Genomic DNA, 15,672 nt, shown 5'->3' on the forward strand with positions numbered 1-15,672 from the left:
TATAATGTACTGTTGCTTGTTGAGAGTCATTGTATTCTAGGGTTTTCACGAAGCTAGGGTTTCAGGGCGAGTTCTTCCTCGCCGCTGCTAGGGTGTAATCCTTCTTCTGCATAGTGGATCATCTTCTTCTTCGCCCGAGGACGTAGCACACCACCCTGGTGTGTGAACCTCGTTAAATCTCTGTGTCGTACGGATCTATTATCTTTCTTTATTCATGTTTCTTGGTGTTTGATCTAACACTATTTAAAATTTTTTCTACATATTGGGTGCCCCCCTCCCCTCTAGTTACCAAAAACATGACAAAAGAATACTAATTTAGACAACATTCCCATGAAGAACAACTAACAGGTTAAAATATGGTATTTTAACTCATAAGCAACAAACTAGAAAGGCGTAATCTTAACAGCTCTCTAGTTGGCTCTCCCTTTGAGCCAAGCCACACCTTTGGTGATATGTGGAGAAATAAATAACGGAGTTGGCCATACAACCCATAACACTGAACATGACACAATCACTCATAATATAATATATATATATATATATATATTTATCCATAAACTTTTCAAATATATGCATAACTTTTCCATAACATCAAGCATGATAGATCAAAGTATTTATGTTTATCTAAGCATTTCATGAAAACATGGAAAATAATCTTATAAACTTTAAAACCTTGAATTTCTTTTTTCTTTAGTCATAGACAAACACTGTCAACTGCAAACATAAGTGTGAGGCATCTCGTGTATCAAATAGTCATTGTCCAGGATCTCATGACCACGAGCTACGTGGCACACATACGCAAAACCATGGGCTAGATGGCACACACGATGAAACATGGCTAGGTGGTACATCATTCACAACTCATCCCATCCTAAATGGCCCATTCTGCTGGCCAAGAGACGAATATAAACATACACCTATGCCTCATCTAACACCCAACCCCCTATTGGAAAGGATTGCAATCATGTCATATAGCCATTCATATAAAAAATGTATAAAATCAATTATAAGATCAAAAAATACATTTATAAAGTATTCTATATAATCATAGCATACATTCATATTCTTTTAGGAAAACTCCATGCATTATATATATATATATATAATTGCTAATGGTCAGCAAAATAGAATTGAAAGAAAAATATGGTATAAAGAATACATCCAGGCATCCCCAGATGGAACTAATACAAAATAGTTACTTCAATTCTCCACCTTTGGCATTGCCATCAGAAGAGGAGAAAAGAAAACCCAACTAACCAATAAATCTATATCTCGGGCACTGTAAAAAGTCCCAATTTATGTCATTGAAAATAATTGCTAGACCTGAATCCCAAGTTTCTGATCTATAGAACTTTACAACATGTTTCGTAAGCATTTCTTGGAATAATATAACATAAGTAAACATAGGCATAAATACATATGTGGATCATATCAAGTTCCACTTACACGTCAATCAATCAACTCGAAAATTTCAGCCGGTGATTCACTCACTCTAGGGCACTGCTACTTTTACAAGCATACAACAATGCCTTAGGGTTCTATTCTATATAGAGGGTCCAACTAAATCTAACTTTGAACATTTTTCATTCATAGTTACAAATTCTTTTTTTTCTTTTGGTAAAGACAGTTACAGATTCTTTCAATACATAAGTCCATTTACAATTTTTTTTTTTTTGGGTAGAAGGTCGAAATTTTATTAAATAGGAGGAAAAAAGAATTAGTCACATAGAGAAAAAAAATACAAAAAAAAACTCAACAAGCTAGCAGATGAGAGCCTCCACCTTCGGCATTGCCATCAGCAAAGACTCCCAGTCGCCTGCAGATGAGGGCCTCCACCTTCGGCAATGCCATCAGCAGAGGCTCCCAACCGCTATCTATAGAATCTGAAGCGAGGGCGATCAGATTCATCTAAAAATAACTCATCCATAACAGACCGAGGGAGGCTTTCTTTGACTCCAGATACACCTGACTTTGCCGCTTCTTTGGCTAAGTAATCCACCATAGGGTTTGGTTCTCTAAAGCAGTGTGTGATCTTCCATTCTATAGAATCAATATACCCAAGAAGATTGGACCACTTCTGGTACATGAACCAAGGAATGAGCCTATGATGAAACAGTGTCACCGTAGATGAAGAATCATTTTCAATCCAAACTTTCCTCGCATCCAGACTGCGAGCATAAGTCAGACCCTTAATGATGCTCTAGATTTCTGCTTGAAAATTTGTAGCTATACCCATAAAAAATCCAAATAAGAAAATCATTTTTCCATTATGGTCTCCGAAGATACCACCACCACCTACTCGGCCAGGATTACCCAGGGAGCAACCATCCACATTTAGCTTCACCCATGGTCTAGGCGCCTTACACCAATAAACCTCCAGGGTGCTCAGAGCAGAGGAAGGGCAAATTGATAGTAGCAATCGTTTAGCTAGAACAAGATCGGTAGCACTGGAAGGAGAGATTTTCATACCGTTATAGATGAAAGAGACATCCTTGATTGCAGTGTTCACCACCAAGGAAGGGCAGCTTGCCTTGCCCTCATAGCATCTACCATTTCTTTCTTTCCAAATAGCCTCAATTATCACAACCAACCCAATCATCCAAGGCCTCTTCAAGGACCAGCCTCTAACCTTATTTTTCCACCATTTTATCACATCCACCACAGTGGGTTGATTAGTCCAAACCACATTGAGCATTACCGCTGCCCTGTCCCACATTTCCGAAGAGTACCTACAATCAAGAAAAAGGTGGTTGAAGGATTCCTCACTGGATCCGCATAGGTCAGACCTTGAGGGTAGGTAAATCTGTTTCTTTTGAATTTTATCGTCAGCAGGTAGCTTTCCGTGAGCCCAGCACCAAGCCAAGGTGGATAGTCTCGACGGGAGGTCCTTGTTCCATACCAGGGAAGCCCAAGAGACTGCTGGAGCTGCCTTCCTAATGCCTTCCCAAGCAGACTTGACAGAAAAAATTCCCATTGGTTCCAGCTTCCACATACACCTATCTTCTATAGGAATGGAGGGGAGGGGCAAGCTCTTAATAGAATCAAAAGCTAGATTTAGGAGGTTTGACTCGACAATAGGCAGCTTCCACATGCCATTGTCAATAAATTGGTCCACTGTATGAAAATGGTTACTAAAAGTGTCCTCTCTAGGGCAGGAGATGTCAGAGATTGATCTCGAACTCATCCAGTTGTGTCTCCAAAAATCAATCTTTTTACCGTCTCCCACAATCCACCTCTCATTTTCTCCCACAAACTTTCACATTTTTTTTATGCTTGGCCATATTGAGGAGCCTTTGTAGCCTTTCTTTAGGAGGCCATATCTAGTTAAGAATCTTGCCCTGACCAGATTGCTAAGCTCAGAGTCTTCATTTTTAATTTTCCAGGTCATTTTTGCTAGAAGAGCTTTGTTAACATCACGAAGCCGGCGAATTCCCAGACCTCCTTCTCTCTTTGGCTTGCAAGCTGATTCCCACTTCACCGTGATGGCTTTGGTGGAATCAATCTCTCCTGTCCAAATGAAGTTCCTCATCCATTTCTCTAAGCACTTGATAAGGGTAGCCAGCCACCAGTAAATGGAGAAACTGTGAAGGGGCATTCTTGATATAACAAATTTGATCAGCTCCACTCTGCCAGCCAGAGAGAGAAGCCTTCCTTTCTACCCTGCTAATCTGGCCTTGATCCTGTCCATGGTAGATAAAAGAGGCTCTCTCTTGACTCTTCCTTGAAAAATTTCCACTCCCAAGTACTTAGTTGGAAAATTACAAATGGGAGCGGCCATCTTCTCTGCAATCCAAGTCTTCCTATAGGCAGGGATCCTTGCGAGGAACATCTTGCTCTTCTCCAAATTAAAATGTTGCCCAGAGAAGCTTTGATATTCTCCAAAAAAGATTTGATGTTTCCGACAAATCTTTTAGAGGCATTCATGAAAATGAATATGTCATATGCAAACAATAGGTGAGAAGGAACTGGTGTGCCACGAGGACTAGCAATGGGTTTTATGAGACCTTTTCTTCCCATTTCCTTTAAGCCTCTGCAAAAGACCTCTTCAACAGCAATAAACAAGAGTGGAGATTAGGGTCACCCTATCTAAGACCTCTGGTAGCCCCAAAGAATCCAATCGGACCACCATTTAAAAGAATTGAAATTCTAGCAGAACTAAGAATTTCTCTAATCCACCCAATCATTTTTTCAGAGAACCCAAATTTTCTAAGGGTCAAAAAAAGGAATTCCCATGATAGAGTATCAAAGGTTTTCCTAATACCAATTTTAAGACCCATTCCACCCCCTCTAGCGGCCTTCCCCATCAGGTTGGCAAGCTCAGAGGCCAATCCAATATTAGATTGAATGAGTTTACCATGCTAGAAGGCTCCTTGCTCTGAAGAAATTAACTTATGAAGGAAAGCACTGAGTCGAGTGGCCACGATCTTGGAAAGAAGTTTGCAAAAAAGATTCCCCATACATAGGGGCCGAAATTTGTCTAAGATGCGGGCACCCTCCTCCTTAAGAATTAATAGGAGAAAAGAGTTATTAACTCCATTAGGAAGCATACCTGAAGAGAAGAAGGACTTCATCGCACTGCAAACATCCTTTTGAATAATAGTCTAGTATTTCCTAAAAAAAGCTCCAGAGTAGCCATCCGACCCAAGAGAGCTATCGGGATCTAATTCCCAAACAACCATCTTGATCTAATAGTCCATGGGAATCTCGTCAAGCACAAGTCTATCATCTTGATTAATAATTGGAGGAATGACATCAAGAATTTCTAGGTGTTTTTCCACATCCACACGGCTGTGAAAGTTTTCATAGAAATCCACTAAATAAGACCCCATCTGATCTTGATTAGTAACCACTTTCCCATCCTCCTTTAGAATGGATCTGATTGCATTTTTCGATCTCTTTACCTTGGTCGTGACATGAAAGAATCTGGAGTTTCTATCCCCTTCCTTCAACCATCTCACTCTGGACTTCTCTACCCACATTTTCTCATGAAGTTCCAAGGCCTTCGAGTATCGATTTTTTACTTCAACCTCTAAATCGAAAAGATGATCAGACATACCTTCTTCATCTATGTGGAGCTGAATTTCCTCAAGATCAGCTTTGGAGGATTTTACCTCCAAGTCTAGATTTGGAAAAGCAGTGCGCGACTAATCCCGAATGATGGGTTTTAATTTCTTTAGCTTCTGTGCCAGGGTTGGAATGGGGGATAAGCCAATGGTCTCCATATTCCATGCATTCTCCACAATCGAAGTAAACTCCACATGATCCATCCAGAATTTGTTTAGGTGGAAAGGGAAATTTTTTGGCTTCGCAACATGATCAGATGCAGCTCTGAGGAGAACTTGTTGGATGCAATCAGTGAAGGTATTCAGCCAATCAGCATTTACAAAAGCCCTATCCAACACTGCAGCAACGTTACCTCTCTTTCTGTTGTTATTCCAAGTGAATTTTCTACCCGAAGAAGGCACTTGGATCATGGAGGTGGGATCGACCATAGCACTGAATTCCATTGCTGCTCCCATACAGAACCTGCCTATCCCGCGATGATCATGGTCAAAGAGAGTGGCGTTGAAATCTCCAAGAATCATTCTCGGCCCTAGCAAAGGACCAGACATCAAATCAATCCAAAGATTTCTGCGCTCTGCCCTGAGGCATTTAGCTTGCACTGCTGAGATAGCAACAATGCCCCCAAGCCAATTTAACTGGAACGATATCTACTGGTCAGACATCAAAGTGATCACTGGTTTCGAAAGATTTTTTCTCCACATCACCCACAGGTTGGGTTCCTTATTATCCCACACATTATGGATGAGGTCAGGATCAAATCCCATCCTACTAAAAGATAACTTTGGAAATTTTGAAACATCTATCATATGCTCCACAAGACAGATGATGTCTGACATATGCTCAGAGATTAAATTCTGAAGAGAATCCCTTGCAGAGGTCTTTTTCATTCCCCTGATGTTCCAAAAGAGTGCTCTCATGGTTACAGGTGAGATGAGGTTGATTGATCAGCCCAAGATGGAGCCTGATCCTTTGATTGCGTTTTCTTTCCCTTCTTCTTTTGTTGGACGGTCCATCCACCTTGGGATTCCTCCCTTTGCCTGTCCGCCCTATCCACTGTGGCCACACCATCTGTTACATTCGTCGAGGCCTTCCTGGGGGGGTCCCATAATTGCCGTAAAGGCTCCATGAGAAGCAAAACGTAGGCTTCTATGATATCCATCAGTTTGACCATCCATAGGAGGGGTGGCATTGGTATTTCGCCTCTTAGCTAGTTCAATTCCAAAATCATTTCCCACCATGGGCAAGACAAAAGAAGGGTCGGCCCTGTCATCCTCCATCCGGTCCACCTCCAAGATAACTTCCACATTTGCATTAGATTCAAAATTGGAAAGAGAATTATTGCATGAAGTCAATCCCACCTCAGTCTCAGCACCCAATGGAGAAAATCTCCTTGATTGAGGAGTGATAGCCTCAGCAGATGGACCTTCTATATTTGTTTCCTGAACCTCCTCCTCGCCTGAGGATGAATCAACATCTTCATCGCTGCCCCTTGAAGAGATTGCATCACTAGCACCGCCCTCCATGGAGGCACTATCATGACTGTCATCAGTGGAACTCTCCCTGGATCCCTGCCGTGGTGATTCAACATCTTCCACACGCCGATTTGGGCAATGTTCACTTGATCTCACATCTTGCCGAAGTTCCTCATCCGCGTACATAGCACCAGGAATGCCTGGATCCTTTCCCTGCAAAGCTGCCTTTTCATGGGCAGCCTTCTTCTCTCTACAAGCTCCGATTAAGTGACCCCTTTTTTTACAAAAACCACATCGACCAATCAGATCTTCGTAAACAATCTTTTGCTTGAACCAGAACAAGGTATCAGTCCCTGGTTGTTTCCGTTTTACTTAATCTCTTCAGGTCTCAGGTTGCCCACCTCAATTTCAACTAGCACCCAAGCGAAATTCCCATATAGCACCTGTTTTGTGCGTTGGTCAATTGCCAACGGTCTTCCAACCGCCTTTGCCATGGTCAATAGGACCTTTTCATGCCAGTATTCCAGAGATAGTTCTGAGAATCTGACCCATACAAGGGCTTTGTTCACCATCTTTTCATGAATGTTGAAATCAGTATGCCACCGCTAAAAGCGAACGTATTGGCCCCCCAGTTTTATAGGTCCTCGCTTCCATATTGATGCCATATCTCTCTCCGATTCAAATTGGAAGATTGTAAACCCCTTTCCCATTGGGATCAGCTTCATCTTCCCCTTTAAATTCCAGTCCTTCGCTACTTCCTTCCGAATATCATCAAGGGATACATATCTAAAATTGAGTCTTCCTATCAAGGCCACTCGGTATTTTTCTAGTCTCTCTTCATAGTCTTCTTGCGGGATAATCACCTTTGTTGAGGACCCAGCATGAACAGGATCGGGCAAATCCTCAACCACCGGAAAGACACCGCCCACCGCCCTGGCATAAGATTTTGTGGCCGGGGCATCAAGAACAGTAGATCCTTGAGCATGGGCTTCAGGGATCGATGGAGGCCGCGGGCAGACAGTAGGGCCCCAAAAATCTGTAATTTGTCGTTGCTTTCCCTTGTCAGGTGATCGATTGCCATGGAGATCATCTTCTTCAGCCGAATGCACACCAGTCCCAGAGCTTCTCTCTCCTAACATTTTTCCCATCTTGTCTCATGTAACTTCCCAAGTCCAATTCCAATTACAATTTAACAATAATAGAACCAATTTAAAATCCTATAGTGAAATAATGGTTAAAGTTCAATTGATAGACCCAACATGGGGTCGTTTCCTCTCTCCTTCTCTCTTTCTCTTTCTCTTTCTTACGCACACACTCTAGGACAGCTTGCATTCTCTTTCTGTCCTTTCCTTTCTGACTCAATCTCCTATTTTATCACCAAAACCTTAGAGGTTTTTTTTTTTTTTTTTTCTCCTACATTCTCTCGGCCTCTCTTCCTTCTTTCCTCTCCTTCTTTTACTCCAAGGCAACGCACAGTTTCCCTCGCTCCTTTCTTTCTTCTCCTAAATTTTCTATTTCTTTTCTTCTCCTTTTATTTCCTTCTTCTACTCCAAGGCAACACACAATTTTCCTCGCTCCTTTCTTTCTTCTCCTAAATTTTCTCTTTCTTTTCTTCTCCCTATTTGGTCTCCGCCTCTCTCCTTATTTTCTTTCATTCTCTCTCAGTCTCTGACTATGGATCCACTATCATCAAGCCAGCAAAAAGGAATAATTTAAAAAAAAAAAAAAACCAGAATTGAAACTTACCTAGACTGAACCCTCTCTGTCTCTGACTAAAAAAAATATGGTTCCTAATAAGAGTGGGAGAACCTAGGTCCCTTTGTCCACAAAACTTATTGCTCAACAGCCATGCCATGTGGTTGGAACTATCTCCTCTGAAAACTTAATCCCAAGTAAAATGATATACAAATTTTGGCAAGCTGAGTTTAATGGTAGAAAATACAAAGTAAATATTAATTGCATATTGAGCCAATGAGGTAGAGATGGGACCTCTGAGTAAGAGATTACCCAAGGATAGTACTACCTATTCAATAGTCAGTTTGATCAAATCAGTAACAACCCCCCTACCCCACAAAAGAAAGAAAAAAAAAATTCCAGGGAGTTAGTTTTATGTTTGAGGATGGTTGTATGTGCCCTTGATAACCCTCACCAAATGTATTTTAATTTTCTGGTTTTGATTAAATAAATTCAGAAGATAACCTAAGATTTATTTTGGGTTTGATGGGAGGGCTGGATATAGCACTCCACCCCTCCTCAAATGTACTTTAAGATCTTGACTTGATTAACACAGACTCCTAAAACTGTGGCCATGATTTTTTTTTTTTTTTGGGTATTGTATCTTGTTTATAATTCAATAGTAAAGCGTAATAGTGCTAGGGATACTTATTTTCTGTATAATAGTTAGAGTTATTTGTATTATTTGAATGTTTGCTTTAGGACGTTCTCTTCGTAACAAGTAATTTGTAACTTTGTGTTTTTTTATCTCCTCTTTATTATAAATGTTTTTTTTATTTTTAAGTTATTTATTATTTTGTAGGGTCAAGGTCAGGGTATACCAGGCCCTTGATGGCAAACTAGGGTCAGGGTCAATCAGGGCCATCCCAACCCTTGATGGCAAACCAGGATTAGGGCCAATTAGGGTCAGGGTCAGGATCATCCTGGCCCGACCTTGAAAAATCAAGGCCAATCAGGGCTGGTAAGGGTTGAGCTGAACCCTGAAGGGTAGGGTTTGTGTTGAAATTTTGCGGCCTTGAGTCAGGGTCAGGGCGGGTTTGGGCCCAATTAAGGGGACGAAGGGTTCGGCTAAGGTTTTAAGAAGCCCAGCCCAACCCGGCCCTGTTGCACCCCTACCTTCAATAAACAACCAAATGAGGAAAGAAAATTACAATGAAAATTAAACAAAATTTTAATTTATTAATTTATTAACTAAATGGAGAAAGGGAAAAAAAGATATAATGTTGGTGCAAACTGAAGAAAAATTGATTCGGGTTTACCAGAGTATTCATGGCCCTAACTTTCTTGTGGTGACCAAATCCCATTCACTTATGTTAACAAATATAATTCAACATTACGGACATCATTTTATCCAAGAAATACCTGTTGCACAAGTCATATCTTAGAGAAACAAAAGAATCAATACAAATCCCAACTACCTTAGCATTTTCTAGTCTTTAAATATAATGTAATTTTAAGCAAAATCCTGCATAAGCAGACATTTTATTGATTCCATATTTTGTGTTTAATTGCACCGTAAGGATAAAAACTGTTTATTAAATTTTCTATATTTTAGGTTCCCCTACCCCTCCAAGCATCAAAAGCATGACAGAAAGGATACTAAGACGGACAACATTTTCACGAGAACACCTTCTAGGTTAAATTATGTTATTTTAACACATAAATATCAACAAGAAAGGCCTAATCGTAACAACTCTCCTACAATTAATGGTATTTTGATCGTGTATTGTAGAAAGAGTAACACCTTACCTAGATTATTCCTGGATGATCCCTTATATTGTTCCCTGGCCATGATGTTCCATCTTGCATTTTCCAAACTACCTCGGGGACTTTCTATGCCATGGAAATCATTTTTCCCGAATCTTGAATTCTTCATATTCCGTCTATATCCACAAAATGATGCATCCGTTAACCTTGATAGACTAGATAGCTAGAGCATAAGATAAGGACAGGATACTTAGACAACATAACATTCCCTCATTTTACAACAATATCTTATACAACAAAAATTTGATTCTCTATAAGATTACAAAACAAAAGTGGTAGAATTTTACCACATAATTGTCTATGGAAGTCTCAAATGAATTGCCTCAGTCCCTTGTAGGTGAAATGAATCTTCAATCACAATTATTGTATTTCCAAATCATTTAAATCACCAATAGTAATTGTATGAAAATGCTCCACAAATAATGGTTGGAGAACAAGTAGTTCTTTTGATATTTGATGCATAGATGGATGGGATTGTGGGTGGCTGCGTAAACATGCAAGTGCTATTCTCATAACAAAAATCACATCCTTTGTAACCCTTTGATTTGATGGAAATGTGAGACATGGGTCTAACATGTCTCTTAATAGCATATTTTGGCCAACTAGTAACGTAAAAGATGAGATGAGTTCCCCTGGATGCCTTCCCATAATTGTTTCTAATGCAACTACTTCGAAACTATATACATCACAATTATTAGTTAAAGCGATGGTGTAGGCAAGCTCTGCAAAGGAAGAAAGAAAGTGACTTAGTGAAAAAGTATAAAAAGAACCACAAAAATAGGAACAATAAATTACAATGATTGGTATAGTGAAGCAAGTTAAGATAAGGTTGTGTTGTTGTTGTTGTATATGTCATTGCAAGATCTGAACTCATCAGGTGCCAATTCTAAAGGTCAAATTCAGTTTTTTACTTTTGTACATGAACCTTTCAATAATCCATGCATGCTCTCTATAATCATGAATCATTTCATGCTTCATTTTGATATTGGGAAAACTTCTTGAGGCTGAACTTCACATGTGAATGAGGCATCTTAGGGTATATCTATCCACAAAATTTGGGTCCCATTGAATAAGGCACATGTCTAAAAGGAGCGGTTCGTGGAGAGAAGCCCTTCTCTATGGTTTTAGGGGAAACTTCTGTTTAATAATCCCTCATTAATAGTGAGTATTTTGGCTTTTGACTTTAGCATATATTCTATTTTTTCCGCCTAGAAATTCTAGTCCTTTTAGTCCACGCTAAAATAATTGGGGATATGTTATCTATATCAACTTCTACTCCACTGGGGTTACATATTGAATACCTCTCTGCTACCTCCTTTAAGAATTTAATATTGTATTTTTTTTTTTTAATTTTGATTTGGTTTTGAAGGTCAACCTTGACAATTTTTTCTCTACCTATATAATAATATGTTACTTTTTTTGGAATCATAGAAATTTTATAATATTTAAATCTGATAAACACAACCCCTACAAAGTTCTTATATCTGCTTTATGGTGGGGTGGCCTAATTGCCCAGATTATAGCAGCACCTCAAAGGTTGCAACTCAGGTACCAAATTTGATACCCTATGTGCTACCCCCTTACTTTCCCAACTTTGATACTCACACTTTGATATGTGTTTCTGTTTTGCAAATCCAGATATCAAATCATGTGGTTGGGTATATTGTTCATTTCTTAAAAGAGAATATATCTCATTTAAAACTAACTATTTGATGATACGGAATACCATTGAAGCTTCTACTAGGGGGGTTCCTCCTCAGGGTGCAGAAAGCACAAGTGAAGGGCTGACAAATCAAGGATGTATGGACGAATTCTGAAAAAACTATATAATCTTTTTGTAGACCAAACACCCAAATCATGGCCTTGGAGTGTAGTCCCCCTTCTCTTAGATGTTTATAAAACTATCCCATCTATCTCATTTTGGCTCAGGCCACCAAGAAATGGTTGTTTTTTTGGCCAACATTGCCTATAGGACGATAGTTAAAAAAAATTTTCTAAACAATTGTAAACTTGATAACTATGTTATTTCCTCTAGTTTGTAATATATTATTTTTCTTCTTCTATGAAAAAAAAAGAAAAGAAAAGAATATATCTACTCTATGGTAACTTTACTCTTAATGTCTTTACCATCGTCAAATATATAACATAGAAAAATGATATATAAGTTTTGGCAAGATGGGTTTAATGGTAGAAAATACAAAGTAAGCTTGGTTTTCTTTAGGGAACCAAGTAGTAGAATTTGTTTATAATAGAGAAATGTATTTTTTCTCAGGCTTTGATTTATTTTTTTCGAAGGATAAAATAGTTTGATAGTGGAGAAGTGCTGCCTAGACATTGTTAAATTCTTATCTTTGTTTTTAATGTCTTAGGACTTCAAGCCATTTAGCATTACAAACCACTGGTAGCAGTATGGCCAAATAAGTGGAAAGTTTTGTGGAAGTTTCCAAATCACATAGTACCACTCATCTTAATTTGTGATAAGATCAGTGATGAATTTAAACCTTGCCTTGCAAAACCAAGGACAATTTCTACCACAAGTCCACTAACATCCATCATGAGCTGTTGGTGGTTGGTGAGGTCCCTGAACTCATGGGGCTGTTCATGATGGTCTGGACCAGGAACTGGTAGCTCTTTCTCAATGAGATCTTCCTTGAATTATTAGGCCAATGGCTCATCATCTCCCCATTTCCTGTAGACATGGCTGGAATCCCAATGTACTGAATTTTGTGTGTTTGGCTGGTTGGTAGAACTAGAAAAAAATTCAGTTACCAATTAATTATCTGGTGTTCTGGTTCATTATAAATACATTGCTTCTTAATATCTGCTTTTCTACAGTCTTGTTTGGGATCTCTTGTGTTTTCTCAAGGAATATACTAGCTGGATTACAGGTTGGTAATCCAAGAAATTCAAGAAATGTTCAATTTTGAAAGTTTGTTATCGTAACATTGGTCCTTGAGCATAAGTTTCCTGATGCATATTTCCTTGACAGTGGTTTTGAAGGATCTTATGGAGCTTCAAATGCTGTTGATAGCATTATCGCATCATCACAGTTCTTGAATCCTCCCCTGAAATTTTAAGATCATTTTTGCCTAAGATTAATTGGCAAAAATGTGAAGCAAGGTAACCATTATTTCTTCTTCGAGAACCATTTTTATTTATGTATAAGTCATATGTATGCACTGGTGTGGGTGACATCTTATAAACGGAGCGGGCGGGTGGGCTTTTTGTATACCAAAGCCAAGGACAGGATACTCTTGCTGTTTGGTCTGAGAGGTAATAAATCTGCACGAGCAAACATCAAATTAAGATTTTTACATAAAAGGGTAAATTTATTTGTTTGATGGTTAAGTACTAATTAATGGTATTTGGATCTTTAAGAACCGTCCGATTGAGAACAAAGACATTGTGATGTGGCACACATTGGGATTTCATCACATACGATGCCAGGAAAATTTCCCAATCATGCACATTGTATCTTCGCATTTCCTGATAGAACTTAGTCTGGATGTTATGATTTTCTTATGTACCTATTGGATGATATTCAGTTGAGTACCTAACAATTGTATGATTGTCTTACGGTCTTTTTTATATTAGGGCGAAAAACAATCTTGCTATATGAAGTGAGTGGTCATTGAGGCTATGATGTTGTCTCCAAGTTTTTTTATTAGAAGTCTGCAAATACTCCAGCAAAAATTTAATTGGACAAAAATTGAAAAGCAAAAGTAAGCTTGTGGGTTACAATTTTTTTAAGCTGGCCATGCATTGAAGACCCAGTCTAGGGATTAAGTTTTTGGATACTTATTTTATTGGAACCAGCCATTTGTTGTGGCCTTTTAGTGGTTTTTAGATTTTAACGTCAAAGGACTATGTTGTCGTTATGAAGCACTTCTCACTATAATCTTTTATTTGGTATCGAGCGTGTTCGATCAATTCAAAAGCTTTCTATGTTATGATGTATTTCACACCATAATTGTAATTACCAATAGATAAGTGACATATTGGGTTGCTACCAGAGACCAACTTTCATGAAGCTGTTAGGACATTAGTGTGTGTGAACTTGAACCTGGACCAGAACAGACCAACTAGACTTATGGTTGGATCTTTGAGCTGAAATGACTCACTGAGTACTCATCTAAGGATGAATTTGTACAATTGTAACACTACCAAGGGTAGGGAAAGGTGGCTCAACTGAAAACCAACCCAATTTTTTGTTTGGGTTGACTTTTATTTCTAATAGGTTTAATGCAGAACCCAGCAGATAGCTGCGGGTTGCCATTGCAGAACCCAACAGATATTCTAGAGTTGCAGTTATGTCTATGGGGTAGTTAATAGAATCAAAGTTTGCAGGTTTTATTTGTGACTTTTGGTCATAGCAGGTTTTATTCTCTGGAACAACTCCACTCTCTATGCTATAGGACAATATGAGAATTGCTGTAGTACAATATGCATTTGGGGAAGTATGAAAAACAAACAGAGCCTATCTATTCTCAGTGTTGGATCTGCTCATGTTCTAAAATATTTTTCTCACGTAGATGGATGTTCTTTGGGTAATCCAGGTCGAGCTGGTGCAGGTGGTGTGCTTAGAGATCATAGGGGTTCTTGTGTGAGATCATTTCAGGAATTCCTTCGAATTCAGATGTATTATTTTGTAGAATTCAGTGCTCTCCTTGAAGGAATCATATTGGCTAAGGAATTGAAGGTCGAATCTGACTCGGCAGCAGTTGTCATGGCAATTCAAGCTCAATCAATTCCTTGGTATGCTCAGCAAGATTAGATAACATGTCAGGATTTCTTAGCATATATATAGTGGATAATTTCACACTGCTTTCGAGAAGCAAATGGAATGGCTGACTTTCTATCTAGATAAGCGGAAAAATGTGGAGAATTCTCTTTAAATATTTCTTTTCCACCTAGCATCAATTGTGAGCTTGCTAACGATGCTAATGCAAGACCTAGATTTTGTTTTAGTTGTGATTAGATTTTTTTTCCCTGCTAATGGCAATGCCGAGGTGGGGGATTTTAAATCATTGTAATCTTGTTTTTCTTTTTTCTTTCATCTCAATAAAATTTTTGGCCCTTTAGCAAAAAAAAAAAAGCAGCTGCTCAACTGTCTTGGTAACTGAAATTTTGGTTCAACAGGTTCGGCTTAGTTTTCAAATATTCTCTTAATTCCATTCATTCCAAAAAAGTAAACTCACTACAAGGGTCTAACAGATCATATTCTTATGCTTTTTTGGAGGTTTCACCCTTGGCTTGGTGGTAAAGTCTCCTTTCCATAACTGCAACCTTGGTCCAACATTTATAATCATATGTTCCCATGTGCATTTCTCTTCAATATCTTTCTATTTAAATGTTAATGAAGGATATTAGTTGTGACATAAATAAATTGACGAAAAAAATGCATAATTGAACCAATTAGTAATCACATGCACATTGCTAGCCAAATTCAGGAACATTTAGCACAACCAACAAGATACTAATCTTGTTGAAATGGAAAAGGAAGTAATTACATTGGGATTAAGAAAATATTTGACCAAAGAACCTTAAATTTAAATTTAGGAACTAAAAATCAAGATTATGAGAAAATGCCAAGCAAGAAGATACAATAAATGGAATATCAGAACATGAATAGCTT

General features: G+C 38.6%; 1 protein-coding gene across 1 annotated transcript; it reads right to left on the bottom strand.

The window, feature by feature from the left end:
• Positions 1–2,200: 2,200 nt before the first annotated feature.
• Positions 2,201–2,974, bottom strand: LOC122060745. The gene has a single exon (XM_042623848.1). It carries the CDS (start codon positions 2,972–2,974, stop codon positions 2,201–2,203), a length of 774 nt encoding a protein of 257 aa, XP_042479782.1.
• Between the last annotated feature and the right edge of the window lie 12,698 nt (positions 2,975–15,672).

This window comes from Macadamia integrifolia, chromosome 14 (assembly GCF_013358625.1).
Source record: "Macadamia integrifolia cultivar HAES 741 chromosome 14, SCU_Mint_v3, whole genome shotgun sequence".
Taxonomy (NCBI): Eukaryota; Viridiplantae; Streptophyta; class Magnoliopsida; order Proteales; family Proteaceae; genus Macadamia; species Macadamia integrifolia.